The sequence below is a fragment of the Cynocephalus volans genome, chromosome 8, assembly GCF_027409185.1.
Source record: "Cynocephalus volans isolate mCynVol1 chromosome 8, mCynVol1.pri, whole genome shotgun sequence".
NCBI lineage: Eukaryota > Metazoa > Chordata > Mammalia > Dermoptera > Cynocephalidae > Cynocephalus > Cynocephalus volans.
The window spans coordinates 138,103,759-138,120,622 of record NC_084467.1 but is presented as its reverse complement, the minus strand read 5'-3'; the positions used below and the strand labels follow the sequence as shown (position 1 = coordinate 138,120,622).

At 42.2% G+C, this 16,864-nt stretch overlaps 1 protein-coding gene across 1 annotated transcript in view; it reads right to left on the bottom strand.

Annotated features, from left to right (window-relative positions):
• Positions 1 to 16,864, bottom strand: part of RGSL1 (regulator of G protein signaling like 1) — a 72,275-nt gene that overhangs the window by 45,368 nt on the left and 10,043 nt on the right. Inside the window, 4 exon segments of the mRNA XM_063106818.1 lie at positions 3,220 to 4,187; positions 5,274 to 5,435; positions 14,440 to 14,569; positions 15,834 to 15,908. Of these exon segments, the coding sequence (XP_062962888.1) occupies positions 3,220 to 4,187; positions 5,274 to 5,435; positions 14,440 to 14,569; positions 15,834 to 15,908 (1,335 nt within the window).

Below are 16,864 nucleotides of genomic sequence, written 5' to 3'. Positions count from 1 at the left end.
TGAGTGGACAGGGATAAAACTGGGTTTGCCAGCAGTCTTACAGAGCCATCATCACATCTGTGGCTGGGTATGGCTGCCTCTAGGTCTATGGGTAGACAGGGATGCCTCGGGGTCCACAGTCAGGTCCAGGGTCAGTGGGCCTGTGCTGTGGATTTAATGTTCCCTCAAACTCACTGAGGCTTAAATTGTGTCCCCCAACATTTAGTATTAGAAACTTGGCTCCCATTATGACAGTGTTATGAGGGTAAAAAATCCTATTATGGTATTGAAAGGTGGGGCTTTGATGAAGTCATTAGATTATGAGGACAGTGCCCTAGGACATGGATTAATTAGTTGATGACTTAATGGTGGTCATGAGCATGATTCTGAGGACTTTAAAAGGAGAGTACATGAGGAGCGCTCTCTCTCTGCTCCACCATTTTCACCATGTGACACCCTGCATTGCTGTAGAGTCACCTCATCAGATGTTTTCCCTGGATTTTGGACTTTCTGCCTTCTGAAACTGTAAGCAATAAATTTCATTTTCTTACAAATTACCCAGTTCCAGGTATTTTGTTATAGGCAACAGAAATAGACTAATACTGCCTGTTACTGAAGGCATAGGTTGGCATAATTCCCATTTGGCCCCTGGGCAGACAGTATGGCTTCTAGGACGACAGTTGAGCAAGGTGAAACTGCTTCCATGTCCAGTCAGGTCTGCAGCCAATGTGCCTATTGCCAGGATCTCAGGAATGCATGATTTCTCCCAGAACCATGGTCAGGTGGAGCTGGTGGTGGGATTGCAGAAAAATGAGGCTGGAGCTCAGTCCAAAGAGGAGTGGGTCTGATTCTGGATCTGTGGTCAGATCCACGACAGGTAGGCCTGCTACTATAGGCATGGACCTGACTTTTCAAAGCAGTTTTACTTGGTCTTGAACTCCAGTGAGGTGCTGCAAACTCCTACCTGGCCCCAAAGCTCCCCAAAAGGTACTTTTGTCACTGGAAAGTTGCCAAATCAGTATTTCTGTGGGTTAACAAGGGTTGGGGACCTCCTATTCCACCATATTGCTGATGTCACTCTGAGTATGTGTGAATTTAGATAAATTATAAGTGCTAAAGAGAAAAGTAAAATGAGGATACAGTTGAAATTTTATATAAAGGGCCAAGGAAGGCCTCACTGAGAAGATGACTCCTGAATAGAGACCTGGGGGAGCAGGAGACTAAGCTATGCTGGCATCTGTATGTCACACAGCAGGAGCAGCACAGCCAAGCTGGCAGTGTGCCAGGCATAGCTGGAGTGATGAGCATGGGTGGAAGAAATAGTAGATGAAGCCAGGGAGGAAAGGTGGAGTGTAGATCATCTAGGACCTTGTTAGTTTTAGCAAGGACTTTAGATTTTACTGAAAGTAAAATGGCTTTACTGAGTCAGAAAGCCATCTGTTTTCAAGGTCCTCACACACTTTCTTTTACCTATTTCAGTTAGATTACACTGTTTATGTTTTGGCAGAAACACTGGGGTTGGTGTGGAAATGAGCCTGCTGAGGGGTAAGGGCAGACAGAGAATCATCAGTTAGAAGTCCACTGCAGTAATCCAGGTGAGAGAGGATGGGACTTGGGTGGGAGTGGTTGCAATAATGGAGGGGAGGAGTGCTCACTTCTGGATAAATTTTTAAGGTTGAGCCAACAGGATTCACCAATAGACTAGGCATGGGTGTAACAAAAAGGTGAGTCAAGGATGACGTCAAGATTTTTAGTCTGAGAAACTGTGATAGGTCAGTCTCATCTACATACAAATACCTCCAATATCTTTGCAGAAGACCAAGTCTCAAGCAGGGGACTTTGTTGTGGGACTTTGCTAATGCAGGAAGCTGCAATCCCAGTCTGAGAATCTAGTCCCAAATGCCTCCAAAAAAGGAAGGAGGCCTTTGGGAATTTATTACTCAAGAATTTTGCAAAGGAGAGCTTTGGCTGTAGATCCACTGGACTGATCTGGTCTGACACTACCTGGATGTGCAAGCTTGGATAATTATTATGTATTGGAAATCATGCTGGACTTGGAGCCAAGAACTTCTGGGTTCTGATCCTGGTTTATCCACTAGCCATCTGTGTGGCTTTGGACTAATTGTTTACTTTCACTGAGTCTCATTTTTCTCATCTGTATAACAGAGGCATCAATACCACTCTGTCTGCGTCTTGGAGATGATGAAAAGCATAGAGGACACAATATGTGTGAATGTGCTTTATGAGGTAAATACACTATAGAGCACTGAATAATTTACTGTTTATGCATTTGCTCCTCCAGATCTATTCTCTATCCTTCTTCACCCTGCTCATGCCTCAGAAGATTAACCTATATGAACCACACCAACAGCCTCCCTTGCCTTCTGATTGGGGTCCTCAGCTGAGGTGTCCTGGCAGGAGATAGGAAAGCAGGAGGTGAGTGAGCTTGGGGTATCTATTCTCCTGGTCCTTCTCAGCTAGATCACTGTGGACTGGCTCCATCCCTCAACTGAAGATTGCAGCTCCTTCCAAGTGTCCCACTCCATACAGATCTTTCTCACCAGGTTCTAGTGTCTGCACCCCCTCCTCAATTCTTGAGGCCTAGGGATGATAAAGGTGTCCTGCCCTTATTGGCCTTGTGGCATTACACCGTGCCTATGGTTTTCTCACTTTCCTCCTCTCATTCCTTTTCGAGTTGACCCTTTTATTTGGTGCTCATCAGTTACTCAACTTGACTCTGCCATTTGTTTTCTGCCATGCACTTGACGATATGATAGTCATGCTATGGGCCTCACCTCCTGTGAGTATTCAGGACATTCCCTCACTTTTACCTAATGTTTCAGGATAAGAATAAACTCCTTCCAACTGGCCATTTTCTTGATGGCTACTAGAGAAGAGAAAAACCCTGCTTTTCAATACTTAATGCTTATAACAGTGTCTTAAAACTTCTCTCAGTAGAATACTCTGAGGTTTATGGTTTGGGAAACTGAAAATAAGGACGAAGTGAAGAAGGAGCAGAAGATGGGTATTGATCACTCCCCCTCCATTATACTTCAGAGTTTTGGCTGGTTCTTGGAAAGTTGTAAAACTTTTGCCTTAGAGATAAATGAACTCTTATGTCAAGATTTATTTGGGTAATTATACTGTTAATTTAGCCAGCGTAGATGACGAGACAGGATTTTTGGTCAGTCTTGACCTAATCTGCCAGATACTAACCCATTTCTGTGAGGCACGGCCTACCTTGCAGATCTCCTTCTGGGCTTTGGGAATCCAGGGGTTCATGTCCCCAGAAGGTAGCAGTTCCTTCAGGCCTTGGATGGTTTGGGATTTGAGTGGTAAGGGTGGGCCGATCTGCTCATTCAGGTAGAGCTCACAGATTCTGTCACCAAGCATGTAACGAAAGATGGCATTTCCATTCTTCGTATTACTCATCAGGACACTGAGGAAATGGTGCAGGTCCTGCCAGAGGTCCAGGAGTTGGGTCTCTACTTTCAAATTCAGCTTCTTCAGGTGCTCCCGGAAAGGACTCCCTGCACAGGCATCAGCACTCAAGGCCCAGTGGGTGTACATGGAGGAGGGGCTTTCCTTGATGGCCTTCTTGATTGTCATCTGGGAGCACTGATTAAAGAAGGGGGTGACAGTCCTTAGGTGGGCAGAGAACTTCGTCTCAAAGAGGCCTTCCATGTGGAGGTGGCTCTTGGCTTTCTTATTCATGCTGGACCTCCAGGCACAGTGAATATCCTTTTCCAGGGAACTGATTATTCTCTCCTTTGAAGAGGGCACTTTCAGGGAAGGCATTTGTAGAACCACCTTCTTCTGAGGACACTTCTCCTGTGGGGGCATAATGTTGGTATCTAGTTTGCAGTCCATTTCCAGAGACCAAGAGCTGGGATCTGTCAATTGCCACATCTTCCTCCTGGCCTTTCTGCTTGAGTACCGCTTCTGGGAGTGGTGGCACCCCTTGATGCTCATGTTCAGAGGAAGCCCTCCTGCGTGGGTGTAGCAAACACTGCACAATCGAGTCTCATATTCCTGCATCAGACCATGGCACGCCTTCTCCTTGGCCATGGCCATCTTGGCGTGGATGTAAAAGTTTGGGAGCCAATAGCTCTGGAGTTTGAACAGAGCCACTTTTTGCATGTGGCTCAGGATCTCCCTTGTGGTGGTTGACTGGTTGGGATGCCAGATGGAGAGGTTTAGGAGGGACTCTGGAAAGAACACAGAGAGATAAAGTGTAAAAATGATGTGATAATGGCAATAATGACGATGGTGAAGACATTTTAAATTTTTTCCCAATGTCTGTGTAGAGAATTTCATTAGTTCCTCATGCAATCCTGGGCTGTGGACAGGTAAAATACATAGTGGACACATTTTTAGGGTTTGCCCAGTGCACAGTGACTCTTTTCTCTGATTACCTTCTTTCTTCCCCATAGACTGATGCCATTTGATGGGCTTCCTCAGTTTACTTTTTACACTAGTGAATGCTATTATAATGAAAAGCAAAAAGCACAAGAAAAAATGATTCAGAACAAAAGACATGTACTTCTGAAGGAGATTCCTCAGGGTCAGATATGACTGAAGGAAGGGGTTTAGGCTGGATAATTCGAGGGGGTCCTTATTAGCCTTGATTTTAATGTCAACAGTTCTCAATTACTTATGTGAATAGAGAGGAGTATGACTAACCTCAAACAACAAATCTTCTGGAACACATTTGTATTGGGGTTAGCAATGTCTCCTCACTTAAGCAAACAAACCAGTACGGATGATCTGATGTTCTAAAAAAGGGGTCAGCAAAATATTTTATGTGAAGAACCACATAGGAAATATTTTAAGCTTTGTGAACTACACACAATTTCTATTACATAGTCTTCTTTTTTTTTAACCCTTTAAAAATGCAAAAGCATTCTCAGCTCACAGGCCACATGTACTCCATTTGGTCTGCGGGCTGTAGTTTGTTCTAGAGGATCCCAACTTTTTTAAAAACTGAGAGTTATGCAGGCTTAGAAGACACAGGAGTTTTTCAGTTACCCTGTCCCAATTCTTCTTCCCTCTTTCCAGTCAACCTTCACTGGCAGGTAATGTCTCAGGAAGAGGCAAGTACCAGCCTGAAGACACCTGGTCTCTTTCTACCCTTCCCCAGTTAGGGGTTGCGGTTCCCACTGACAGCCTTGAGACATACAGGATGGAGATGGTGAAAGCCTGCAAAGTAAGAGACTGAGGATTATCAGGCACAGGATTGATTTTTGGTTGCATCCTCTAAAGATTTCACCTCAATTATGTATTATAATTCTTACTGATGTTCATGTTGCAGAGAGTTACCACCCTGGAGCCCTCCTGCAGATGGGTGGCCTTCAGCACAAGAAGGAGGGACAGATAATAGTCTCTCACTTCCAGGTCCAGCTCGTCTATGCTCAGGATCTTCTCAGTAAGGATCCAGAAGTCCACCAACTCTTCACCTACAGATCGGACAGGGGAAGGTACAGAGCTGCACCCTAATCTTGCCCCTGTGGTTGCTGCATCTGTGGAAGGAGCTGATACTCCCGTCCCCACCCCCACCGGCCTGATCTATTTGATCAGACATCACCATTACTCACTGCTTTGGGTTAAGGCACCAGCTCCAGAAAAGTTCTAATGTGGGAGAAGATGGGAGGCACGGGGAGAAGGGACTTAACAGACAGTGATCCTTTGTGACCTTTTTGTTACTGTTGTTATTAGAAAACTGTCACTTTATGGAAAACTACAAGACTGTGAGGATGGATCATGAGACATTTGGATTTTATTCAAAAATTGAAGATCAGGGGAAAAGAACATGGACCCTGAGCAGGCTGCAGAAGGATGCTGGAACCAAAAGGTGCCAAAGACCACATTCCTTCTTTTACAACTTTGCCAGGGCCGAATTCTGAATGGCAAAGTGAAAGATATAGTCTGTCCAGTTCTCCCCTACCTGCTCCCTGGAGACCCAGGATTTCACTCTTAAAATAAGGGCTTGTCCCTGAAAGAAATATAATCCTGCTGGAGTGTTAGCCAGTGCCAGCTGTTGGCCACCCAGCACCGAGAAACTACTGGACCCCGTAGAACAGGATGTAGTGGTTCCCACCACTTTCACTTCAGGGATATATTTACTTGTTCCTTGTCTGTCTCCCAGCTATAGGGGCAGCTTTATGAAACAGAAACTTACGGCCCTTGCTCACCTTGTATCCCAACCTACCAGCACAGTGGCTGCCACATAGTCATGCTTGACAAATATTGTTAAATGAGTGAATGAATGAAAGAAAGGGATGCTGATTGCTTTTATCCTACCCTATATGAAGGTATTTCAAAAAGTTCATGGAAAAATGGAATTAAAAGATAATACAATCTTTCCATGAACCTTTTAAAGACCCCTCATGGTATGGACCCCTGTTTTCAAATGTTTTAAAAATCATTTTAAACAAATGTTTTTTCCAAACTGCATTATTAAACATTTTTTATATTCATCATAGACACACATAACTGTCTATTGGGGCTCTGGGGTGACCTGGAAACTGTTAAGAACTTGCAAAGGTCCCAGGAACAACTCCAAGAACATACCTGCACTGCCCTTGAGGTAGGAACAGAAGCGCCACATCCCTCTGACCCCACCAATGCACTTCTGGAGTAGCCACTCGTCTGCTTTTTTCCATCTCATCATCTTGGCTGCCAGGAAAAGTCCACAGTAAGAGAAAGAAATGAGCTCTTGCCTGCAGCCCCTCTCTCAGCCTTGGACACAGGCAGACCCTCATTCGCTCAGTGTGAGTGAGGAAAAATGGTGGTCAGTTAGGTGAGTTGGGTCCTGATTATGTGGTGCTTTTGAAGCTAGGCACCAGGCCATTTGGTGACATGTGTCAAGTGACATGCAAAGGGTCCACAGCATGCATACAATCGCAGCTCAAAAACACCATCCAACCAAGGCCCCTTCCCTTCTGCAGTCCCCACCTGACAGTGATTTTGCCCTTATTATGCATTTTAACCTTTATGTATAGGCATTGAAGGGGGTAGTTGAGTATAGCAGGTGATTTTTTACAACACTTCACTCCATGCATGCTCCAAATCTTAGCTAAATATGTGGTGGAACATGCTTAGTTTCCTCTGGTTAGTGAGCTAAAAGTTACTGATTGAAACCTAGATGGAAATTTTATTAACTCATTCTTTCAGTGAACATTTATTACATGCCTACTAAGTGCCAGGTACCATTCTAAGTACATGGGATACATCAGCAAACAGAACAAGTATCTCTGCCCCCAAGGAGCTTATATTCTTGTGAAGGAGACAGAAAAATAGTAATCATAAATACATTATTTAGTAAGGTTGAAGGTTATAAGCACTAAAGAAAAAATAAAATGAAAAAGTAGAGCCAGGTAAAGGAGATTGGGAGTGCTAGGGGCTGGGATTGAACGAGTGGATAGGGTATAGTATTAAACAGGCATCAGATTAGCCTTCATTGAAGAGGAAAGCTTTGCATAAAGATTTGAGGAGGTAGGAGAGGGAGCCATGTGGATATCTGGAAGAATAGCACTCCAGGTAGAGAGAAGAGCCAGCGCTAAGCCTTGAAGTGGGAATGTGTCTAGCATGTTTTACAAACTTCAAGGAAGCCAATGTGGCTGAAATGGTGTGGGCAGTAGAAGATGAGGTGAGAGAGAAAATGGGGCCAGGTCTCTAGGACCTTGAAGGTAACTATAGGGGTGTGTGATTTCACTCTGAGACAGGAGCCAGTGGTGGTGTTGGTGGGGATGCAGATGGGGATGGGCAGTGAACAGAGGAGTGACATGATCTGAATTACAGTTTTTCCCAATTTTTTTTATTCTGTTAAAATGCACACAACATAAAATTTAACATCTTCACTATTTTTAAGTGAACAGTTCAGTGGCATTAAATACATTCATAATGTTGTGCAACCATCTCCTACCACCATCTAATGTCTACCAACATCCATCTCCAAAATTTATTCATCTTGTAAAACTGAAACTCTATGTCCATTAAACAATAACTCCTATTCTTCCCTCCTCCCAGCCCCTGGCAACCACCATTCTACTTCCTGTCTCTGTGATTTTGACTAAGTACCTCATATAAATGAAATCATACAGTGTTTGTCTTTTTGTGACTGCTTATTTCACTTAGTTTAATGTCCTCAGCTTTCACCCACTTTGTAGCATATGTTGGAATTTCCTTCTTCAGACTGTATAATATTCCATCGTATTTGAATACCACACTTTGCTTATCCATTCATCTGTTGATGGATACTTGAGTTGCTTCCAGATTTGAGCTATTGTGAATAATGCTGCTATGAACATGGGTGTACAAATATCTCCTTGAGACCCTGCCTTCAATTATTTTGAGCATACATTCAAAAGTTAAACTACTGGATCATATGGTAATTCTATTTTTAATTTTTGAGGAACTGCCATACTGTTTTCCACAGTGGCTGTACTATTTTACATTCCCACCTTCAGTTTGCAAGGGTTCCCATTTCTTTACATCCTCACCAACATTTATTATTTTTGATAGACATCTTAATGGGAGTGAGGTAGTATCACATTGTAGCTTTGATTTAAATTGCCCTAATGATTAGTGATGTTGAGCACCTTTTCATGTGCTATTGGTCATTTGTACTCCTTTTTGGAGAAATGTCTATTCAAGATTTTTGCCCATTTTTGAATTGGTTTTTTATTGTTGAGTTTTATGAATTCTCTATATATTCTGGATATCAGTCCTTTACCAGATATATGATTTCCAAATGTGTTCTTCCATTTTGTGAGCTGCCTTTTTACTATTGAAAGTATCTTTAGATGCACACATTTAAAAAATCTTCATAAAGTTCAATTTTCTTTTATTGCCTCTGCGTTTGGTGTTATATCCAAGAAATCACTGTCAAATCCAATGTTGTGTAGATTTTTCTATACATTTTCTGATGAGTGTTATAGTTTTAGTTCTTACATTTAGGCCTTTGATCCATTTTTGGTTAATTTTTGTGTAGGGCATTATGTAAGGGTCCACCTTCATTCTTTTGCATGTAGATGTACGGTTTTCCCAGCACCATTTGTTGAAAAGATGGTTTTTTCTCCATTGAATGGTCTTGGCACCCTTGCCAAAAATCATTTGACCACATAAGTGAAGGTTCATTATTGGGCTTTTCTTTCTACTCCCTTAGTCTATATGTCTGTCCATATGCCAGTACAATACTCTTTTGATTACTATAGCATTATAGTAAGTGTTGAAATTAGGAAGTGTGAGCCTTCCAGCTTTGCTCTTTTTTAAAATTTCTATGGCTATTTGGGTTCCCTTGAGACTCTATATGAATTTTAATATTGACTTTTGTGTTTCTGCAAAAGATGTTATTAGGATTTTGATAGGGATTGTGTGAATCTGTAGATCGCTTTGGGCAGTATTGACATCTTAACAACATTAAGTCTTCCCATCCATGAACTGGGAGGTCTTCCCATTTATTTATGTCTTCTTCAATTTCTTTCAGTAATGTTTTTTAGTTTTTATTGTGCAAGTCTTTTACCTCCTTGGTTAAGTTAACTCCTAAGTATTTTATTCTTTCTGATGCTATTGTAAATGGAATTTTTATAATTCCCTTTTCAAGTTGTTCATTGTTAATGTATAAAATGCAACTGATTTGTGTGCATTGATTTTGTATCTCTACTGAATTCATTTATTCATTCTAATAGGTTTTTGTGTGTGTGTGGAACCTTTAGAGTTTTCTACACAAAAGTTCATATCATCTGAGAACAGAGATAATTTTACTTTTTCCATTCCAATTTGGATGTCTTCCTTCCTTCCTTCCTTTTCTCTCTCTCTTTTCTTTCCGCAGTTACTCTGGCAAAATCTTCCAGTACCATGTTGAATTGAAGCAGTGAAAGTGGATATTCTTGCCTTGTTCCTGATCTTAGAAGAAAGTTTTCAGTATTTCACCGTTGACCATGATGTTCACTGTGTGTTTTTCGTATATGACTTTTATTATGTTGAGGTAGTTTACTTCTACTTCTAGTTTGTTGAGTGTTTTTATCATAAAAGGGTGTTGAATTTTGTCAAATGCATTTTCTGCATCTATTAAGATGATCGTATTGGTTTTTCCTTCATTTTGTTAATGTGGTATATTACATTGTTCAGTTTTGTGTGTTGAATCATCCTTGCATTCCAGGAATAAATCCCATTCAGTCATGGTATATAATCCTTTTAATATGATGCTAACTTTGGTTTTTCTAATATTTGGTTGCAAATTTTTTCATCAACATTCATCATAGATATTGATCAGTAGTCTTCTTTTCTTGTAGTATCTTTATCTGGCTTTGGTATTAGGGTAATCCTGGCCTCATAGAATGAGTTTGAAAGTGTTCCCTCCTCTTCAATTTTCTGGAAAAGTTTGAGAAGGATTGGCGCTAATTCTTTAAATGTTTGGTGGAATTTGCCAGTGAAGCCATCATATTCAGGACTTTTCTTTTCTAGGAGATTTTTGATTACTGATTCAATCCCTTTACAAGTTACAGGTCTATTCAAATTTTCTATTTCTTCTTGATTCAGTATTGGTAAGTATTCTGTTTCTCAGAATTCATTCATTTCATTTAGGCTAACCAATTTATTGGTGTACAATTGGTCATAGTATTCTCATAATCCTTTTTATTTCTATAGAATCAGTAGTAATGCCACCATTTTCATTTTGGTTTTAGTAATTTGTAGTTATTTTAGTGATTATTTAGTCTTCTCTCTTTTTTCTTATCCTTTCTAGCTGGAGGCTTATTTATTTTGTTGATCTTTTCAAGAAACCAACTTTTGGCTTTACTGATTTTTTTCTATTGTTTATTCTCTATTTTGTTGATATGTGCTCTAATCTTAACTATTTCTTTCCTGCTTCTAGCTTTGGGTTTAGTTTGTTTTTCTTTTCCTAGTTTCTTAAGTTGTAAAGTTGAGTTACTTATTTCAGATCTTTTCTTATTGTTAATTATTTTTAAAAGTTTATTTATTAATTTTTTTTTTTACATTCTAAGATGTTGTTGCAGAGCAGTTGGGGAGAGGGGGACACAGAAGGGGGTAGGCAATAGGGTGGGAGAAGGAGGAAGGAGGAGGGGCATGATTGAGGCCTGTGGCACTCTCCTCATTCCTGCATGCAAGACCGGGGGGCTTCCAGTGGTGGCTTGGTCATTCCTGGGCTGGGTGCAGATGTCAGGGGTGTGTGGCTGAAGCCCACAGCCCCCCATCACCCCAGCTTAGGAGACCCAGGGGCTTCCAGCAGTAGTTCAGTCATCATCACTAAGCTGGTTGCGAGTGTCAAAGGGGCATGGCCAAGGCCCTCAGTCCCCCACCACCCTGGCTTAAGAATTGGGCTGCTTCCTGCAGTGGCTTGGTGGTTGTCACTGAGTTGGTTGTGGTGTCAGGGGTGTGTGGCCAAGGTCCTCGGGCCCCCACCAACCCGGCTCAGGAGTCAGGATGCTTCTTGTGGCAGCTCAGTGGTTGTCACTGGTCTGGTTGTCGGTGTTGGAGGAGCATGGCTGAGGCCTGAGGTCCCCCCTGCCCTGACTTGGGAGCCTGGGGTGCTTCCTGCAGTGGCCCGGTAGTCATTGCTGGGCTGTTTGCTGATGTTGCGGGGCATGGCTGCAGCCCCTGGCCCTTCCTGGTCCCTGGCTTGGGAGCCCAAAGGGATTCCAGTCCTTCTAGGTTTTATAGGTGTTCTTTGGTGATGTGAGACTTTTACTTGCTAATATCAAACTTTGTCTCTGTGGGTATTTTGATTTTTCTTTCAGTTCTGTGTTGAGCTATTTGCTGTTCCTACCACTTAAACTCTGCACAGGAACTAATTTGTTGTCCTTTGTTTACTTCTAAAATAGGGGAACTTCCTGTGGGACCAGCACTTGAGCCCTGTGGTTAAGCTAAATTGCTGCTTTGCTGCTGATTCCCTGGGGAAAGCTTTTTATGGTTGACTTTATAGGTACTTCTGGGATGTGTGAGATTCAGTACAACTGGATTGTGTAGAAACTCTGGCCTGGGCCTGAGACTTCTCAGCAAACTGCACCCCACACAGTTCTATATTCCTGATCATTCTACACAGAGTGGGCCTGTGCTGATTGGAGGGAAGATCAGCTGTCCCTGCTATGCCCCAGGGTTCTGCCACTGGGCCCATCTCCCTCACCGCCCATACTCTAAACACTTCCCATGGGACAGGCTGTGTGCTGTTCCCTTGTGATGACTCACTGGCCTCTGAGTGGCTCCTTTTTTCAGTTGTCTGTGGCTGCTCACTCCAGCTCCAGCCTTGAAGTGACCAGGATGTGAAATGGTAGGAGCAATCCTTTCTCTCAACATGGCTTCTCCTGCCTTCTTGAACTCCACAGGTCTCTTTTCTTCTCCCGCTGAAATCTAGTGGCCCCAGCTTGGCTGTCGTTGCTTTTCAATAGTTGCAAACTGGTTGATTTGTGGGAGAGAGTGACACTGGGGACCATCTATTCTGCCATCTTAACCGAAAACCCCCAGGTCTTTCTTTTTTAATGTAAGCATTTATAGATATAAATTTTCTCCTTAGCACTGCTTCACTCCATCCCATAAGTTATGATATGTTGTGTTTTCATTTTCACTCATCTCTGAATATTTTCTAATTTCCTTTGTGAGTTCTCTGTTGATTCATTTGTTGTTTAAGAGTATGTTCTTTAATTTCCACAATTTCGTAAATTTTTTAGTTTTACTTCTGTTACTTATTTCTAACTTCATCCAGTTGTAGTCAGAGAAAATACTTTGTATAATATCTTTTAAAATTTATTGAAACTTAATTTATGGCCTAATATTGTCTATCCTGGAAAATGTGCCGTGTGTACTTGAAAAGAACGTGTATGCTGTTGTTAGTGGGCAGAGTGTTCTGTATGTCTTTTAAAATTGTTGTTTTATTGTGTTGTTTTAGTCCTCTATTTTCTTATTTATCTTCTGTCTCATTGCTCTAGTCACTAGTAAGAGTGGAATATTGAAGTCTCCAGTTTTCTTGTAGAATTGTCTATTTCTCCCTTTAGTTCTATCCAATTTTCCTTCATATATTTTGATGATCTGTTACTAGGTGTGCACCTGCCGAAACCAGGTGCACTGCCAGCACCTCGGGACCCCACCTGGAGGCTCGGGGCATGGAACCAGGGACCGGACCCCCCTCCTACAACCAGGCACACCATGCCAGCACCTCGAAGCCCACCTGGGGACCTGAGGCATAGAGAAAGGGACCAGACGACATCCCCCACAACCAGACACACTGCCAGTGCCTTGGGGCGCTGCCCAGGGGCCTGGGGCATGGATCCAGGGACCAGATCCCCCACCCAAACCAGGTGCACTGCCAGTGCTCAAGGCCCTGCCTGGGGCCTTGGGGTATGGAGCCAGGGACCAGAACCCACTCCCCCAGCCAAGCACACTACACCAGTGCCTTGGGGTTCACTCAGGGATCCTAGACATGGATCTGGGGGCCAGACTCCCCTCCCACTACCAGGCACACTACGCCAGTGCCCTGGGGCCCACCCGGGGACCCAAAGCTTGGAGCCAGGGACCAAACACTCCCCACAACCAGGCACAGCACCAGCACCAAGAAGCATGCCAAAAACATTACCTCCATGTGGGTGGCCCACCACAGCCACCACAATAACCGCGGCTGCTGTGAAAGCAGCTGGATGCCACAACCACCATGCAGATGGTCCACCAGCCACTGGAGTGCATTGATACAAGGAAAGTCACCAGCAGAGATAGAGAAAAGAAGAGGATGTCTCTCTCCACAAAGCCCATGACAGAAGCATCTGTTCTATGATAACATTGGGGGACCTGATCATACATCTCAGTATTGGACAGATCATCTAGGCAACAAATCAACAGAGGAACCATTATTCTTTCAGAAGGAGAGAAGAAATCTAGGGTAATTAGAGGGAGGAGGGGGGAGTGAGAAGGGGACGGGGAGAGATCAGACAAGGGGCATAAAGAATAATTATGATTTGTAACAATATATATGCTAGTAATATTGATTTGATCAACATATCTCAATGTTGAACCCCCAAAATATGTATAATCAATTTTGATTCAATAAAAAAAAAAAAAGAGTAGAAGCAAAGTGACTAAGTAAAAGATTATTTCAGTACCCAGGTGAAAAAGGATGATGGCTTAAGCTAGATGTTAGTGATGAAGGTGGTGAGATTTTTTTGATTCTGGATATACTTTAGGCAATTTTATCACATTCCATGGCCACCATTAACTGTCTTGTTTTTGAATACGGTGAGATAGATAGCCCAGCTCATCTGATTCCTGCTTATTGCTCTAGGTACCAATTTTTTCGGCCTAAGATTTTACCTATTGCCGCAACACGGGCTTGGCCACAGCATACCTACAATTGCAGCCAGGGTTTGTAACTTATTGTAAGACTGACAGGCATAAGATCATTATAAAATGTGGCTTCCCATATTTCTACATACATACACACACCCCCATGCTTACCTCCTTCTGGGGACTTAATGAAACTGATGAACTCCTGACAGAGAATGTAATGGAAACACAAGTTTGTTTTACAGAAGAAAGGTAACCGGTATTTTCCCAACCAGGTCAATAATCCTTTGTACTTAGCAATCTAGAGTCAAAATAAAATAGAAACAGAAAAGAAAAATGGAACCAAATTGCTAAGAAATACAGCTTAGCAAGGGATAATTAATAACCTCAAACTTGCAATATGTGGCCAGCAGGAAAGGTGTGTTGATCAAAAATAGTATCTAAAGGGAGTGGACACTTGGCCTGAAGCTCCCAAAGAAGTGAATGACTGGGTAGGAAATAAAAAGCTTGATGTTTCATCAAAAATTCTTCCTTATTCCTGGGTGAAGTTGCTTAAAAAAAGATCAAAGTCTTGCTTAACAGAAAAGAAGCAGGAGAGGTTTGGGTTTGTGGTATTTGGTATAATCTACTCAACTTGCTTCTTTGTAAACATACTCATAACTTCTCACAAGCCCCCAACCCCCACCAGTTGCATTTTCTACCACATGTAGAAAAACACACAAAGATTCATATGTAACATCATTTGTAGTACAGGATAGATCCCTGAGGGATCAAGCCACCAGAGAAGAGAGAAAAATAATTAAAAATGTTTAAGTTTCAGGGTTATTCTAGGGAAACCACATATAAGAATTAGAGTAGGGTGTTTCTTTTCAGCTCCCCAGAACTCAGAGAAAAACAAAACCTTGTTGTAAGCAGGGCTTAGTCACCTCTCTAATCCCACATGCCATGGGTAGATCATATTGAAGCCATTGGTAGGTCTAAGGTCTACACAGTGGAAAAGGAGAACAGGAAGGGGAAAAAAGTAGAGAAACACGCTATACCAGGAAAAGGGAAAAAAGATTAGGAGAAAGACATGACTCTGGAGGAGAATGGTCGAGTAGTCATTAGAAATTGTAGAGTGGCATCTTACCTTGATCTACACCAACAATGCATATCTGATCATAACTGTGTGGCCCAGGGGCTGCTACTTCCTATCCTACACCTATGGCAGACATTGCCAATCAATTTTCTAGCTTAGATGTGGCCTCAAAGTTCTTCTCAGTACAGTACTCCAAGTATGTACTACCCAACAATCACAGTGTACATGAGAGATGAATCCCATTTGCTAACTATGGACTAGAATATAAAGGCCAGAATTCATCAGCAATTGCTTGCCCAAGAGGTAAAATTGTAAAAAGAAGAAATGTCTACTTGGCTTGATGTTGTTTGTTCTACTCACCTGCTTTATAGTTTCTTCTACAGTCATCTCTAGGACTCCTTTGCCTCTCCCTTTTCCAATTCACACTTCAAATGCAGCTCCTCCTTCCTCTTCCCCAAACCCTCTACCATTCAAGAATATTACTCACCAAGTCACAAGGTACTTCTGGCCACAAACTCCACTGTGAATTTTCAACAGTGTAAAATGGTGTCTGGCCAAAGACCTGCAAAAGAAAGCCAGTAAACAGCCAAAGGGGTACAGCTTCTCTTCATGTGTATGGCATCGTCCATCTGTAGCCCAGGAGAGGAAAGGTTACATTGCATCCCTATTTTAAACAACATTAATTCTTAAGCTTATACCAGTGAATCAACCTGTTCTGCTTAGAAATGCCCTAAATAGACTGAATTGTAAGATTCATTTATCTATTGGCTCCACCCTGCCCCAACCTGGGAGTTATCTTGCTTATGTGCAGATGCCAAGGACCGTGATATTAGAACATATTTGAGTATTGCATTATTCACTTTCACACTCAGAAAGTTAAAGCAAAGGTCAAAAATCTTTTCCTAATGAGGAATAACTTTAGATTTACCTAAACTCTTGAGCTGAAGAAGGTAGAGAGGACTGAAGACATAACTCCCAACCTGGGAGTTATCTTGCTTATGTGCAGATGCCAAGGACCGTGATATTAGAACATATTTGAGTATTGCATTATTCACTTTCACACTCAGAAAGTTAAAGCAAAGGTCAAAAATCTTTTCCTAATGAGGAATAACTTTAGATTTACCTAAACTCTTGAGCTGAAGAAGGTAGAGAGGACTGAAGACATGAGGATTAGGGGTACAAATTACATATGGAGGAACTAAGAGTGTTCAAAATTGATAGGTAATTCTAGGCTACTGTCCTCTTTTGTTGTGGAGAAGGGACTGCCACCTAGGCAACCAGCTTTGAAGTTGATGAGAAAGGGCTTCTACATTTTAGGTATCTAAGCTTAAACAGTCTCATCATAGCCACCAAAATGTCTCGAAGTGTCCCAGGTGTGTTTGTAGAAAACTGGAGGCGCTGAAGTTCTAACTCCTAGCTGAGCTTTCAGCACATTATATCAGTCTGACCATCTCCCCAAAACTAACAGCCCCAATATTTTGTCAGTCATTTAACTTCTGAGATCCATTGGTAAAAAGG